At 36.5% G+C, this 16,393-nt stretch overlaps 1 protein-coding gene across 29 annotated transcripts in view; it reads left to right on the top strand.

Moving 5' to 3' along the window:
* Positions 1 to 16,393, top strand: part of LTBP1 (latent transforming growth factor beta binding protein 1) — a 382,661-nt gene that overhangs the window by 216,160 nt on the left and 150,108 nt on the right. For all 29 annotated transcript variants that reach the window (XM_070236510.1, XM_070236508.1, XM_070236507.1 and 26 more), the window contains one exon: positions 4,050 to 4,121. In XM_070236510.1, the coding sequence (XP_070092611.1) occupies positions 4,050 to 4,121 (72 nt within the window). The remainder of the gene's footprint in view (positions 1 to 4,049; positions 4,122 to 16,393) is intronic.

The raw sequence follows: 16,393 nt of genomic DNA, 5'->3' as shown, positions 1-16,393 counted from the left end.
TGGTGACACATTAGACTTTCCAAGAATTCTTATTGAATTATAGAATGTAGTGCTGTAATTTGCCTTTCCAGAGACCTGGCAAGTCTGAGGAAGCTTTCATATCAATTCTGTTTTTTAGTAAGCCTTGTTATCATTTGCCTTCTCCAGTTGGAGTACTTACTTAAAATCTTTTAAGAGGTGATAAACTAAAATGAGCTTTTTTTGCTCAGGTGAAGAGAAAATAAGATGTCTTTTAAAAAATGATAATTAAATGTGGTAAATCCTATAAAAAGTCAGTGCAATTATTGTTTCTTAGAGTAAATTCCTTAAATGAAAATCTTAATAGCCACAACTTCTCTTGTGGTTTTTGTTATACTGTAAGTTTTCAAATTTTGCTCAAAAAATCTAAAGTGGAGAAATGATTGCTGATTTGTGAAGAGAAATTTATAATCACTAGGACACAGTATTTTCCCTTTTCTTCTTAGTCACTCCTTTTATATGCTCACAGTTCTCAGTGACATGAATCTGTATTGACACCAGCAGACTTTGATTGGTCTATAAAGTCTGTTTTTCAGAACCCCTTGATTTGAATAAATCCAGATTTACATCTTTCTGTTACTTTCTTCCCAATTATAGTTTGTATTTTTAGTTTTTGAATGTAGCATTAATTCTGGATAACTGATCTCTAATAAATATGTTTTTGAAAGGCAGAGGTAACTTGTTTTGAGTTTTTTTTACACTTATTCATCATGTTTCTGCCAAGAAAGCAAGGGATATTTTTCTCAGTCATCTTCCTTTGCCTTGTATAACTGAGGATTTTTATAGTTGTTTTTTATACTTTATGCTGCAAGGAATTTTTCATTTGCTTCATTTGGATAATTTTTATTTACTCTTCTTAAACATCTGTTGATTTGATTGATCTTCTCAACTGCCTTTTTAAACCTCTCTGTAAAATTTAGAACCTGCCATCTTGGAATCACCACTCTGTATGTCTTTCTTATACTGTCTGTTCTTCCATCATCAAAATTGATTATATCTTATTTGGACTTCCTTGTCTCTCAGACCTACATTTTCTCTAAATCTTATGCCTAAAATTTCACTTATTTTGTTTCTCTTGCTCATATCTCCATTTAGAGGACCAATTTATGGAAACATCCACTAAGTTTCTGATAATTAATGAACTCTTCATTTAGGGAGAAAAAGCCACACAGATGAGGACATTGAGTACTGAGAGAATGTCCCCAATGGGCTTTCTACGCTGATTCGATAATGATTTCCAATGTGGACTTCCAGCAAGGGGGTTGAGTGTGATGGTCCTTCCTCACTGAAAGATGCATTTGCCTAAAATGATTCTGGCAACCCGACCAAAGGGCTATCTGGGAGACATTTGGTACGATTTAAAGAGCATGGAGTTTGGAGTTAGGTAGACCTGAGTTTGACTCCCAGCTCTGTCATTTGCTGTTGAGTCTTATGGATCATGAAACAAGAGCCTGTATCTATAATTGAAAAGGCATGGCTTTTTTTTTTATTTTTTCTAACTGCCTACTCTTGATTTACTGTATAAGTTTTCTGTAGGAGTATTGCAGAGAGCACTATGTTTCCCACTGCTAGGTCTAAGGACTGAAAGAAGAGAAGTCCAGTTCTTACGCCTTCGTTTTGGGGCTAAGTTTATGTTCTCTTAATACTTTTTCCATCTTATCTCTTATTTTTCTTTTTCGTTTCTCCCCTTCTCTCTGTCCTTTTGCTTAGCTCCTTATCGTTCCTCTCTTTTCAAAATCCCAAAGTTGCAAGGCAGAAGTTATGGGTAAAGGGAATCCTAGTTGTTTTTGTTTGTTTCTTTTAATCCCTAACTTCTGCTCCTGACCTTTTGTCATTTTTACCTGGAATTGTATCATCTGAGCATAAATTCACTGGTTTATACAGTTTTATTAACTCTAATTTAATGCTGATATAATTTAAGTAAAATGTGAAAGTATGAAGTTGCTATCACTTTTAACTAAATGCGATCAAAATAAATTCCTATGTTGGCTCATTTAATGTATAAAATTGAAGAGATTGATTCTACTTAAGCAAGGGCAGTGTGGATTGTGAATGAAATAAACTAGTGATGTCTTGACATTTACTCCGTTTGTGCTGTTCTAAGTGACTCATTCCCAAGAAACACACTCAGGGTCACATTCTTCCTGTGTCATTTAAAAACTTTCCTTTCCTTGGTTGGTCCTACTCTCTAAATCATATTCATTTTGGAAGAGAGCAGACTTTCCTTGGCTTTATATGCTATGGTTTTGTGTTCCATGCCTTTTTTTTCTCACTCAAAGTAGTTCAGACTTCAGTTTTCAAATGGCTTTTATTTACTGTTCGAAGTTTTTGTTTAGCCGCATACAGAAAGACCTTTCATTGTTGATTAGTTTTGACTGTGAAAACTTAATTTTAAATCTGAAAATGATTTCATTAAGTATTCTGTAATCTATTAAAAATGTACTTAGCATGAACAAGTCATTTGTCCTTTAAAAGTTTTTAGAAGAAAATTAACACCAAATCCTGAGCTGAGGAAGACTTTGGTCTGGCTCTGTGCCTTGAGGTAGATGACGTAAAAGTTTTTGAACGAGATCTTCTCTCTCTTTTGCCTTTGGACTATTCACAGACAGAGATCCCACAATCTCTGGAGGCACCCTGCTCCAGAGTGTCTTTGTTATGTGGGACAAGACTAGACATTCGGCCAAGGTATTGAATGGGGTGACTCCCCACGTGCTAGCCTCTCTCTTCTTTTAATTCACTCTTCTGAGGCTCCTTGCTTTAACTGTTTTCTGGCCTTCAGAAGGCCCTGAAGAGAGGGGAAATACGGCAAAGAAAGGAAGTGAAGGAGAGGAACGTTGCTAGTAAATATTCATGCTGTTCCATTAGTGATGAGAATAAAGAGCCTGTGTTAGGGGCACAATAATTTTATTTTCCAATGGAAATTTCCTTTTTACTTTCAGCTTTCTCTTTTCACTCCTTGTTCAGGTCATTTTGGTGGCCTAAGCATCCATCCTATTTTGATTACAGTCCATTTTCTATGGCTCATTATCTTCTTATAAATTATTCTTGATAAAATACCTTATTGCAGGAAATAACAATGACAGCTGTCATTTAGTGAGTGCTTACTTTTGTCAGGCACTCTGGTAGGCATTTTGCATAAATTATTGCTAAACTCCACCACAACCCTGACCTGTTCAGTAGATGTAAATACTCCCATTGTACAGAATTGCCATTTGAAATCCAGGAAGCTTGTCTCCCGAGGGTGCAGAGTTTATTGGTAGGCAGAGCCAAGATTTGAACCTCAATCTGCTTGGTCCCAGAATTTAATGCTGTATCCACTATGCCAAAAGGTCTCTCAGGTCTCACTTGAGAGAATCAGAATTTCAGTGAAGAGGGTTTTGTTTATAAATTGGTGACTGCAACATTTGTATTGTTGATAAGTTTTCTGAGTGATGAGCCATACAACTGATGACATCTCCTAGCTTCCTCTCGTCACCACCTATCCTTCTCAGATTCATAGTAGTAAGAATCAGCTCATAACTAGGATATGTGAGCCTGTAATTAAGGTGAGCGTATAATTTATTAACTAAACTGGGACACTTTTGAGAGTGAAATGGAGTGTTATTAATGAACTTTGTCAAGCAACCAGCATAACCCAGGACTGTCCCAGGCAGACCAGGACATAATGTAGTCTCCCTACCTATGATAAGAAAATTAAAATGTCTGCAGTAAATCACTGGGGAGAAATAGATCCTTTGTAATATAAATAATGAATCACAAATTGGAAGAAAATATAAAACAGTCTTATGATTTTTTTCAATTGTCAGTAAATCTTGATTATGTTAACTAATTGGGACTCTATCTATTGTGAAATATCAAGTATACTGAAAAACAAGGATAATGTGAAAGAAATTTGATATATGTTGAGTTGATATCTTAGAAATGAATACAACCACTGATACCTTAAATGGCTTTGGTTATCACATATAGTAGTTTAGGATTGTAAGAATTTAAACTAAGCATGTAACCAAGAATTATTTCTTCCCTTACAGCTTATCATGGGTATAACCAAATGATGGAATGTCTACAAGGTTATAAGCGGGTTAACAACACCTTTTGTCAAGGTAAGGTTAACTGAATTCATTGGTGTGAATTCAGCAGTTGTTTTGGCTTTTTAGAAACCTGAGTTGTTTTGCTCATTAGCCTAGCATGTGAAGGTCGCACAGTGAACCACATCCTGCTCATCCATTTAGCTATAAGGAAATACAGAGATTTAGTGTATGGTTGCTGGAATTGCTTCACTACCATTTAAACTTTGTGCAACTTTTTTCCCTTCTATTAATTTGCGATGAAATCCACAGGAGGTTGGTTTACATTATGGAGCACCGTGTGGTTCCATGCCAGTCACCTGTTATGCATGCACAGGCACATGCTTGTGTACACATGAGCACACACATGTACCTAGCAGGACTGCTTCTTGGCTGACACATGATTTGGCAGCAGAATTCTCTTTTTTTCCTCTCGTCAGAATGTTGCTGGCCACCTTGAAATATTCAGGTATTAAATAGCAGAGTGAACACATTTCCTAAGCAATAGGTAAAACTGTAGCTAAAGGTGAAATGCCCTGAGTGCTTTGGCTCAATTTCTTTTGAACCGTACAGCTGAGTTGTACAAGCAGGGAGAGCCTCAGATCACTTAGCTCCGTGTCTGCACTTTACAAATGAAGACATTCTAGTCCAGACGGGTTAAGTGACTTTTCTGTGGCTAAATAGAGCTGAGGTTGTAATGCTGGTTTGTTTACCAATGCCTAGTTTAGTACCCATATGTGATATCAAATTTTGTTTCAGTTACTTTGTGAGGTGTTCAATTAATGCTTCTAATTTCTCCTTGCGTGTCTAGAATGAAGGTGTTATTAGTAATTTGGAAACATGGGTACATTGAAATAAACAGAAAAGGCTTCCAAGAGTCTTATTGAACCAAAAGCCTTGTCTAGAACACAGCATGTGTCTCCTGACTTGTAGTCTGGGGCTCTATATCCTTGACCAGTATATGTTTATAGGACAGAGTAGATTAAGGTAATGATGCCAAAAAGAAAAAAAAAAAAAAAAGAAGATTAATCCCAATTAAAATGGTTCATGTCAAAGGAATATCTTAGTTACCTGAGAATTTTCCCAAGTAAATTGTCTGTTCCTTGCTGCATCTGTTGAACTTTTATGATTTGTAGAGCTTTTGCTGACTTAGAGAATTTTCTTTGGAAATGCACTTAAGTATACCATGTCTTTAAAAAGTTTGGCCTTCGACTATTATAAGCCCTCATCATATGTGGAAGAATGTTGGGTAAGTTAGAATTAACTGCTCAAGGAGAGGGCACCCGAGACACTTCTTGAGAAATATCTGCAAACCTTAGTAACATGGGAGTAATGGATTAATCAACATTATTTAAGAATCAGAATTTAAGATGATATTAAGAGATGGTATTAAATGGATGGAAGATTGGATTAAATGGATGGAAGAATTAATAGGTTAAATGAGTGACTAGATGGCTAAGTGTATATTCTACAGTGTAAACTAAGTTATTATTTTACAGATCTGACTGAAAATCTATATAAAAAGCCCTAGCCCATTTTTAGGATGCATTAGTAGAAGCAGAATGAGCAGAGAGCATTCTAAATAACAACCTCATGCTCTGCCAGTCAGACTGAGTGTGGGGTTTGGGTATTCGGTGTTCATCGTCTTTTGGCTAATAAGGTCAACCAAGCTTGTGAAGGGCCTGGGAACAAGAGAATGTTTAGCCTGGACAAGTGCAGACTGAAGAGAAATATAATGGCTGCCTTATGAACATACCTTTAAATGTTTGTAAATATGTCTTTAATGTTTAATTAACTGTCCTGTGAAACAAGACATAATTTTATGAGTTGCTTCAAAAGCCAAAGTCAATAGGATGGAGTTACAAGAAGGCATATTGACAACAACTTCAAGCAAATCTTTTCAGTGGAATAGAGTTCCCCAACATTGTACTGAAATGCCCTTGAAAGTACTGAGCTTCCTGCAGGTAGAGGTGATCCAACAGATACTTAATAACTATTGGCTAGGGATGCTACGTGGAATTTCTATCCTGTGCAGTACTTAAAGTTAGATGACTCTGTAGGTACATTCCAGTTCTCTGATGCTATCATTGGTCTGTTGCCTGGGATAGAGGCTGTGCATGAGAGGAAAGAAATGACGTCTTGGTCTGTCACACAAGTTTCAGCCCCTAGAAATACAGTTTTCTGTGATTAGGCATATCTGCTTGCTCCGTTAGACTGTACACAGGGAAGGATCCTTATTTAGCCTTCACTGTTCCAATCCTACATGGCTAATTGTTAGATACTCTCCAGAATGTCAGATGCTAATAATTTCTCTGAATGTCAAATGATGAAGAATACACTTGTTTCTTTGGGTGGGGGCGGATTTGGACATTATGAATCCCAATTGGAAATTGAGACACAGAGAGACTAAGTAACTTTCCCAAGATTACACAGATATTAAGAGGCCTAGCCAGGATTAAACTCCCAAACCACCTCTGTTTCTATGTGCAGCATAGTCTCCTTTACCATTTTATATTTATCTGCAAAGTATTACTAATGTAGATGCTAGGTAATTAGAACAGGAGAAATGCCTCTGTTGTGAGAGCTAATAGAAGTCCAAGCAATTAATATTAACTTGGTTTTGTTTAATAAGAAAGGCTAGTTATCCAATATATTCCTTTTACTAGCTGGTTTAAGGATCTAACAGTTCATATTCATAAAAATACCACTGTAGAAGTGGAAGTGAAAATTTGCAAGTAATCACTTGCTATCTCATTTAGAAAAATAGAATGGAGACTCCTTTAAATAATTGTTTGAGTTTTGTTTTATTTTCCTCTCCTGCTATGGCTGGTATGGAGAGACCTGTAGCAAGTTTTGTTCATACTGAGCACGTCAAATGGTTCCACCTCCATCAGTTGCACTGATGGTCAGTAACACCAAATCCCGGCTTATGTTTGTCTCAGGAGGATATTTGCAAAACAAACGTTAGGCTTTTTGGCATGGATTCTCGAATTAAGTATCACAGAAAATTCTGTTTCATGGTGCCTCAAGGAAGCACCACTAAATTACATGACAGAGAAGATTGACTCAGAAAATAATATGATTTCATTCAGCATAATCTGTTGAAATTGCTTTTGAGAGAAGGGCTTAATTTCACTCCCTTTGTGATATTATGGGTCAGTAAAATTAAATGGAACTTTCTCACATTACATATGTACACTCGATTTTCCTAGAGCCTTGAAGCTTTTTGAGTTTGTTATCCTAAAGTTTTTCAGAAGGAGCCCATTACGCGTCTAATCACTTGTGCATTCCACATTGTTCTCACAGTTTAATGTCCTCTCAGTTTACAAAGCGCATTTAAAATTAAAATGATTAATAACTAGAATTACATTATTTCCTTCAACTAAGTGAACTAATGTCCTGAAACAACTTTTACTAATGTGCGCTCAGTAACAAAGAACCAACTGTGCACAAGTTAATTTGAGGAGCTTTCAAATAATTGCCCTCAAAGTTGGTTTTTTTCTCCTCTCTAGCAGTGCTGCAATTATCTTTTCAAAGGAATGATTTATTGCGTATACACACATGGAGCTCTAAAACCTGCCTCGCTACCCTCAACATTATGGAAGTGTTATAATTTGCTTCATTTATCATAAAAAAACAATACGGTTATTTCCTGGTGGATCTAGAGTGGCATTCATCATTTGTCATTTGATTATTATGCTAGAGGTTTTATGTAGAACGAGGATTAAATAATACTTCATGGAAAGGGTGATAATAAGAACTCCTACTTTCCTGCTTCTCTGCCCTAAAGCTCAGTCCTTCCCTGTGTTCTGAGTATTCTCACGTGCCCATAACTTTGCCACAAGATAAATGAGGTCTTAAATTAGGTGTAAATCTGTTTTAAAGATAGAATTTGTTTCTGAAAGTACTTGGGGACCAATCTATTGAGTGAAATCTTTTACTAAAAGCAAATCTTTCTTTTGACATACTAAAATCACCAATTCATGAGTTTATAGGTATAAAATCAACTTAGCAGCATTCTCTACATTTTTAACCTGTGTCTAGTTGCAGTGGACAGTGCCAAAATACATAAGTAGAAGATATCTACACTCTGATAATCCAGTGTGTATATATGCCTTTTTCATAGATAATCTTGAAAACCTTTTGAAATAGTCAATATTCCACAAACATTAATTGGCAGGGCACTCCTGAGCTCCAGACTGAGGATACGTGATGAATAATGAATAAGACATTGTTCCTGCCCTTGGATTTAGTGTAATTAAATCAGTTTGAATCAGCAGGATGCAATTTGCTTTATTCACTCTCCCAGCTAGCTGAGTTTTAGCTGACTCCAGATGAGCCTGTTAAAGCAAATATGAAAGAGCTGTCCACATAACTTTCTTTTAGCGTCATTTTATTACACCGGTTGTTCTTTAATAAAATAAATTTATAAAACAGATACATTAGGGCCCACTAATACTCATTACCAAAACTTTCATCGTAGAATTCCATTTAGATAGAAAGCTCCCTAAAGTGCATCTGAAACCAAATTTTATTTGGACCATAGAAAAGATAATGCATTCTTTTGGAAGAGCACATCCCATGAAATGGGACTCACCAGTCCTGATTAATATTACACATAAGTAAGCCATTCATGGGATCTTTTGGGTATGAAGAGCTTGCCTAGACTGTAGCTTGTGTTTCAGACCTCTAATGATTACCAAAAAAAAAAAAAAAAAAAAAAAAAGATTGTGGCTGCTGTACGGTGAGCTCATAGAAGAAGACTGGTCTTTTTGCTTTGAGAAGACTAGAAAGTGCAGGTGAGACCTTCAAAAAAAACCCACTCAGTTGGAGAAAAGAATGTGGCCTGTGGCATAGTGCCAGGTTCAAACGCGTAGGGCGGGATGAAGTGATTCATAACTTTAAGGCAAGGTTCTTAACAATTAATTGCATGTACCATTTATAATATAAGTGGCCTTGTGGAACACGCTGGAAAAACAGTTATTGGATTTACATTTCTTTTAACATGGAAATGTTCAAAAGCCATTATGACAACTTTTGTGTGTTTAAAAGAAAACAGATTTGTGGCTTAGACAAGGGACATCATTTTAGTTATTTTCAAAGGTATAATTAAGTTCTTTTTCCATATAGTTAATAGTTAAGTGAATTTACTGACATTTTATCAGTTTTGCATTCTTGTATCCTGTGCTTGCTTTTTGGGTTCACCTTTTCTTTTGAGGTAGGTTTGCCACATAAAAGACAGGACACCCTGTTAAATCTGAATTTCAAGTAAATAGCAAATAATTTGGGACCTAACTTGCACTAAAAAGTATTCGTTGTTTGTCTGACATTCACATTTTACTGGGTGTCCTGTATTTTTATTGGCTGAGTCTGTATCTTTAGAGAGAGTCACTGGGAAGTACGTACTTACATGTCTGAAAGTATCTTTATTTTGAGCTCATTCTGTTATGAGACTCATCGGGTGTACACTTCTAGGTTAACAGTTGTTTTCCAACAATACTTTTGACTGTTACGCTAGTGTCTTCTGACTTCTATCTTTTTGGTACTTTTCCCTTTGTATATAATCTGTCATTCTCTCTTTTGAGATAGTCTCTTGGTTCTTTATGGTCTGTAGTTTTTTCATGATGCGTCTATATTTAGATTTATCTTGATTTTACTCAGTAGACAGTATATTGTTAATCTGAAAACCTGTGTCTTTCTTCAAATTTGAAAAATGATCGCCCATTTTCTCTTCAAATATTGCTTCTCCACCATGCCTTTCAGCCAAAACTCCTATTGGACAAGTGTTGGCGCCTTTCTATTTTTCATGCCTCTTAACAAGTCTTTTGTGTTTTTATACTCTTGTCTTTTTTGCTGCATTATGGACGAATTCCTTGGTTACATCTTCCAACTTTCAAATTCCTGCTTTACTTTGCCCATCTAGACTTTATCCCATCTGTTACATTTTTAATTGTAAGACTGTTTTTCATGTCTAAGGTTTCTAATTATTTTACATAGCTACCTTTTCTTGTTTTATTTTTTTTTAATGCGTTCGTTCATTTAACTTTTTAAGCATGCTAAGAATCTTTAAAAATCTTTGTGAGAACATTTTATGAAACTACTCGGATCTGGAGAATATTCCTGTTCCAATCATTGACCTCGTTTGCTTTCTTTGCGTTAGATTTTTTGACTGAGTTTGTAGGTTCACTCTGAATTGGAAGTTTATTTTCATTTTCCTCATCCCTTATCTTCTCCTATTTATGGTCCCTAAGTCTAAAGCTAGATTATAATGTTAGTTCCTACCTCAGAGGGATTTTTGGTGATATTGTCCCAGATTTCAGTTGCTGAGGAGGAGTGTTTTTGCATAGGTACTTTTAGTTTCTTACCCTCAGTTAGTAACTCCTGGTTGTCCCTGCTCCTTTCTAGACAACCGACCCAGAGGTTCAGTGGCCCTACCCACTACCATGTACTTCTCTACCATTTCAGGTTCACTGGGATGATTATCTTGTTGGGTTTTTTTAAAATTTTCTTTTAGAATTTATCATTGCTATAGGTTTGGAACAGGGGGAGAATGCCGAAGCATGAACTTACTGGGTTGCTCTTCTTTAACATTTATCCATATCAGGACTTATTTTTTTTTAAATTAAAAAAAATCAACATTGTAATATAGTGTTAAACTGAGGTATATGTATTTTAAATTATTTGAGGATATTGAAAAGCTTTTCATAAAAAATTTCAGATTATATAATCTGTTATCCACAGGTAAATTCTTTTTACCTGTTGTAATTAAGCAGCCTGTCAAGGTAAACTTGGTGACCATCTGCTGTTCACTCACTCACTCATTTTACAGATATTTAATGACGACTTAAGTAGGGGTACTCTGAGAAATATAGAGTATAATAAGACCAAATTCCTACCCTTAAGAAGATCACTGTTCTCACATATAATTAAGAAATCAAGGCAGCATGTAGTAAGTGCTATATGAAGTGAACCGAACACTGCAATTGCAGAGGAAAGAAAGTTCCTATTTAGTTAGAAAATCACAGATAGCATTTAAAAACATATTCCTTAAAAAAAACCACATTGTCTTTCCTATTTATAAGATAACTCATCCCTATTGTTTAAAATTTAGAAACTAGAGAAACATATAAAGGAAAAAATTACCATCTCCTATAAAAATTGATATGTTTCTTGCCAATTGTATTTTTGGGTATAGAAATTTGAAATGATATTTCATGGATAGCTGTGAAAACTATTTTTTTACTTAAAGTATAATGAACACTTTGTGTTATTAAATAATCTAAAAATTATTGTAATGCTGATATAGTATCCCAGTTAATAGATATAGAATAATTCATTTAACCACGCCCCTGAAGTTGGATTTTCAGGTGTTTCTAATATTCCTTGGTATATATAGTGTTGTCAGGGGCATACTTGACCAAAAACCTCCGCATGAATCTATGATTTACGTTAGAAGAGAAATTACTTGTTTCCGGGCTTTGCTTCATCCAGCGCACGCTCCCTTTCAGGGAGGGTGTACAATTTCTCTTCCCGCTAGCAGCAGAGAGCCCATTGACTGTAATCCCTTCTCTCTTATTTCCTTTTCTTTACAAAAAGGGCTGTTAAATGGTATTTTTTTTTTCCCACATGGGCTTTGCACATTTCTATTTAGGCTTTCCCCCGGCAATTTTCTCTTGAATATTGCTGTGAGCAAGATTGTAATTTTGTAAATATTTATTGTCATATTGGAAGTAACTGTGATTGGTTTTAATGATTTTTTCTGAGTTTTCTATGTAGGGATAATTTTACTTCCCAGTAATTTGGGAAAGATGATGATGGGGTGGGAAAGTTATCAGGGCTGGAAGAAACTAAGACACAGGTATGGGACAGCACTGCCGGGCTTGTGCCTGCTGAATCCTGCAGGTGTAGCTGAGGGTGGATGATAAGACTGTAAAGGTATTTGGGGGGACCCGGAATGAATTTGAAATTTGTTTGGTACAGTGCCTAGTGACTCATGAGTGTCAGCTTCTTTCAAGATTTTATTTTAAATAGATGAGAAGTTGATATATTTTGTTAATTATGTTATTACACTGACATTTCTGGTTTACTTTAAAGGTTTTGGAGTGAGATACAATTTTCATGGAGCTAAGATAAATGTCTCTAAATTAGTAGTGAGTGCTGTGTACTCACTTTGCCTCCATTTTTCCCATCCTCTCTCCCTCCTTTCATCTTCCTCTCTATCCCCCTGTCTCAAGGTTCACCCACCTTATTCAGGACCTTCATCTTGGAGTAGTGGTAACAGTACAAGGAAGGCAGCGACGCTCTATAGACACAAATATGTTTTTATTGACAATGATCTTACGCAGCAAGTGACATAAGTGTTCTGTTTCCCAAGTTCTCCAGCACTCAGGCCCAGTTTAACCCTTTTATACGTCACCTAGGTCCTGCCTCTAGTAATCTTATATTCTTACCCAATTTTTCCCCAGACTTTCTCTCAAAGTGGAACTAGCTAGACCAGCTGCTTCTCTGTTTCTGACTACTCTTGATTTTATTTACATGAGGCTTATCTCCTTATGGTGTTACTTGCGTAAGAATAAGTTGATAATTTTCTCTTTTCTAATACTAATAATAATAAATTAATTAATAATAAATTTCCTTTTCGGTCATTATTGCCTACACATCTTTTTATCTACCTGTTTATGTACTTTGCTAACATTTATTGAATGCCTAATTAGTGGAGCCTTTCCATTGGCTGCTTTAGGTATGTCATAATTCTCTTAGTAATTGTGAGTTATGTAGTGTTATCTTTTTTTTTATTATTATTATTAAAGATTTTTTTTTCCTTTTTCTCCCCAAAGCCCCCCAGTACATAGCTGTATATTCTTTGTTGCGGGTCCACCTAGTTGTGGCATGTGGGACGCCGCCTCAGCGTGGTCTGATGAGCAGCGCCATGTCCGCGCCCAGGATTTGAACCAATGAAACACTGGGCCGCCTGCAGCGGAGCTCGCGAACTTAACCACTCGGCCACGGGGCCAGACCCGTTTTTTTTTTTTTTAACTTGTAATGAAACTGAGTCCTGAGGCTCAAAGAAATTAAGTAGTGGCAGATCCCATAGCTGGAGTGGGAGAATCTCCTCCTGAAGCCTGGGTTCCCCTCCCTGTGTCACTAATATTTATATAACAGTTTATAGTTTATGGAAGTACTTTTTCATGTCATTGATTCCTGACAACTGCACCTGCTTGTTATAGGTGGGAAGCCATGACTTAAAGCCTTGCTCGAGCATCAGCAGTGGGAGTAATATTAGATGCTCATACTTTATCTAGATTGAACTATCCTATTAGGCTCTTTCAGTAGTTCCATTTAGAAATCAGAGTTCTCTGAACTTCATTGTTTATTTTTATAGCAAATTTTCTTATTTTAAATGTGTCCACTTTGTAGTTAAAATAAGAATTTTTCTCTCACATTATTAGCAAACCATTGTACCTTCACAGTTTTATCCTGAAGTCTTTAACAAGAAGAATGTTTATGCTTCTAGAGGATTTTATTTGTTTGTTTTTTAAGCCAGAATTTCTTTGGATTCTGAGGCACTCCCCTTCTGGTACCACCTCTTCTCCCTTCCCCTTAACATTTACTTCATAAAACAATCATGTACTATTTCTCACACTTGTAGGGGGTAACTGGGGAGTTTTGCTCTCCTGGGCCAGGGTCACTGATCTCACCCAGACTCAGTCATGGGTCTGTGATCAGCTGATGGATGCCTGGGGCTGGATGGTCCAGAATGGCCTCAGCTGGGCTGGCTCAGCTCTCTTCCACACAGCTCCCATCTTCTAGGCAGCTAGCTAGGGTTGTTCTCATGGTAGCGGCAAGCTTCCAAGAGAAGGAGAGTGACACACTGTCACTTCCACTCTATTCTAGTGTCTGAAGGAAGTTGCAAGGCCAGCCTGCCATTCAGGGGATGAGGAAATAGACTCTGCCTCTTCCTGGGAAGAGCTACAAAGTCACGTAGCAAAGGCACTGAATACAAGGAGAGGTGGAGAATTCGGCCATTTAAAAAATCAGTCTATAACACTCTGATGATTTATACTGACCTAGCAAGTATAAGTGGATTTTGCTTGACATAAAAAGGAAATGAAGACCTTCATTGGTATTACTGTGAGGTCACTTTACATCTAAACTTAGAGCCATATTGAGAAAGTATTGGTGAAAAAACATTATTCTGATGATTATATTCAAAATTGTGTAGTTAATTATATTTTTAGGTAAACTTTATCGATGTGTAACCTATGTATAGAACAATGTACAGATTGCAGGGATATAGGTCAGTGAATTATCAGAAAGTGAACACAACGGTGTAGTTATGACACAGGTCAAGAAAAGAACATTACCTGCACCCCAGAATCCTCCTTTTGCCCCTTCCAAATCTTTTTCTCTCTCTTTTCCGGAAGTAATCACTATCCTGACTCCTAAAAACATAGATCAATTTTGTTTTCTTATGAACTTTCAAATTATTCAGTATGTGTTCTTGTGTGCCTGGTTTCTTTCACTCAAGAGTATGTGGCCAATGCCAATTTTCAATATGCAAAATTCTGGCTAAGGAAGTGATAACATCCATTGATGTTTTCATTTAAAATCTTTTCACTGCTTTTTTCCCTCCCTTCAACATGTTCTTCTCTGACTTCCCTGTGTGTGCGGTATTCTCCACAGTTAGTGTTGTCTCTGAAGTTCCCTTAGTTGCATTATCATAGGAGAATTGATTGTTATAATGTTTATTTCTTTCCAGGAGGATATAGGGAATATGTATATGAGAGTGATGTAGATATAAAGATGAAACTTAGAAACCATTGTTCTTTCTATATATTTGGGAAATAATAGTAGAAAATCAATAGGTATGAACTAAGACTGAAGTCAACCAGACTTGATAATTCCATTCTTCAAGACACTTAAAAATGCTTAAAATTCTTTTTATTTAGCCTACCAGAGACTCATCACAATGTTCTGCTGTATTTAGTGATTTAGTCCGAGAAGCTGTGGGGTACTTAATGTGTTTCTGAATCATGTTTTACAATAGTCAGTGGCTAAGAGGGAATTGATAGATGTTTTATTGTTTTGAAGGGACTATTTTATTGTCCTGGGCATCTTCTTGGAACTCCTGCTGCAGTTTCTAATTTAAATAGACACAGTATTTTCAGTAAGAGTTTAAACAGTTTTTGATTTGGACCTGAGTATCATATTTCAGCTTTTACAAATCAAATTGGGATCCATTTTTATCCATTTTAGAATGGTTTTCTGATGAGTTCTCTTACTGTACTCATATCACTGGGATGGGATTCAAAAAGGAAGTGTGTGTTTATTTTATTCACTTTTCTTCAGGAAAGACAGTGGCGAAGTGACTCATTAGCGCATTGTATTTTCCACTAGCTCTCTGACCTTAATTTCTGGGGCTATAAAAATCAATGAGAAGATGCCTATTGTATCATGAGTGATGAGGAAAGCCTATGATGGATTCATGTTACTGTGAATGTTTCAAGGAGAAATTAATGTAGTGTTTGTAGACTATAGTCAGGAATCCAAGACCAACAGTGATGTGTATGTTATTAGCAGCATCTTCCATGTGTAGCACACATGTATCAAGAAAGAAATACAAGCTGTTCTCTGGGCTCTGATAATTCTTTTATCATGTTACCATGAAACCAGAAGAATTGGAAGGAAGGAAGGGAATTGCTCCCACAGTGGTTTGCCTTCTTTCATTGAGCCCAGTGATCGAATCCATCCTATGATAGATTATCATTTTATAAAGATGGGATAGTTACAGGTTGGCAGGGGAGGCTATGGCAGCCCCGAGGCCTAGGTTGAAGCAAATATATCCACGAAGAGACTCGTACAGTAGTTTGCAGGGCCAGCCCCAGGGAGCAACATTTCACAAAATGTGCTCCACAGACCACCAATTCAGAGAGAGGTTAATAGATGGTGTGTGAAAAAGGGTTCCATGGCCAAATGTGTGGAAAACACCAAGTTAAACAAAGAAAGCCAAGAGTCCTTGCCAAAGGACTTCTTGGGGTCTTTAATGTTCTCATGTGTGTAGAATATACACTGTTTCTCAAACATATTTGGCCACAGAACCCTTCTTTTAGCAGAATTCTCACAAAGCTTGTGTTTCATAGAAAATATCTTGGGTAAAACCGCTCTAGAACATTGGTCTCCACACTTTTTTGTGCTCATTTATCTCCTAAAATAATTTTGAAAAACTTATGTGTTCACACATTTTTAAGCTGACATCTACGTTTTTTTCGTGAAAGATTAAACAAATGCAGTAGATTCATTTCTGGCAT

Source organism: Equus caballus, chromosome 15 (assembly GCF_041296265.1).
Source record: "Equus caballus isolate H_3958 breed thoroughbred chromosome 15, TB-T2T, whole genome shotgun sequence".
Taxonomy (NCBI): domain Eukaryota; kingdom Metazoa; phylum Chordata; class Mammalia; order Perissodactyla; family Equidae; genus Equus; species Equus caballus.
The sequence above is the reverse complement of the archived record's forward strand: the minus strand, read 5'-3'. Positions and strand labels throughout refer to the sequence as shown.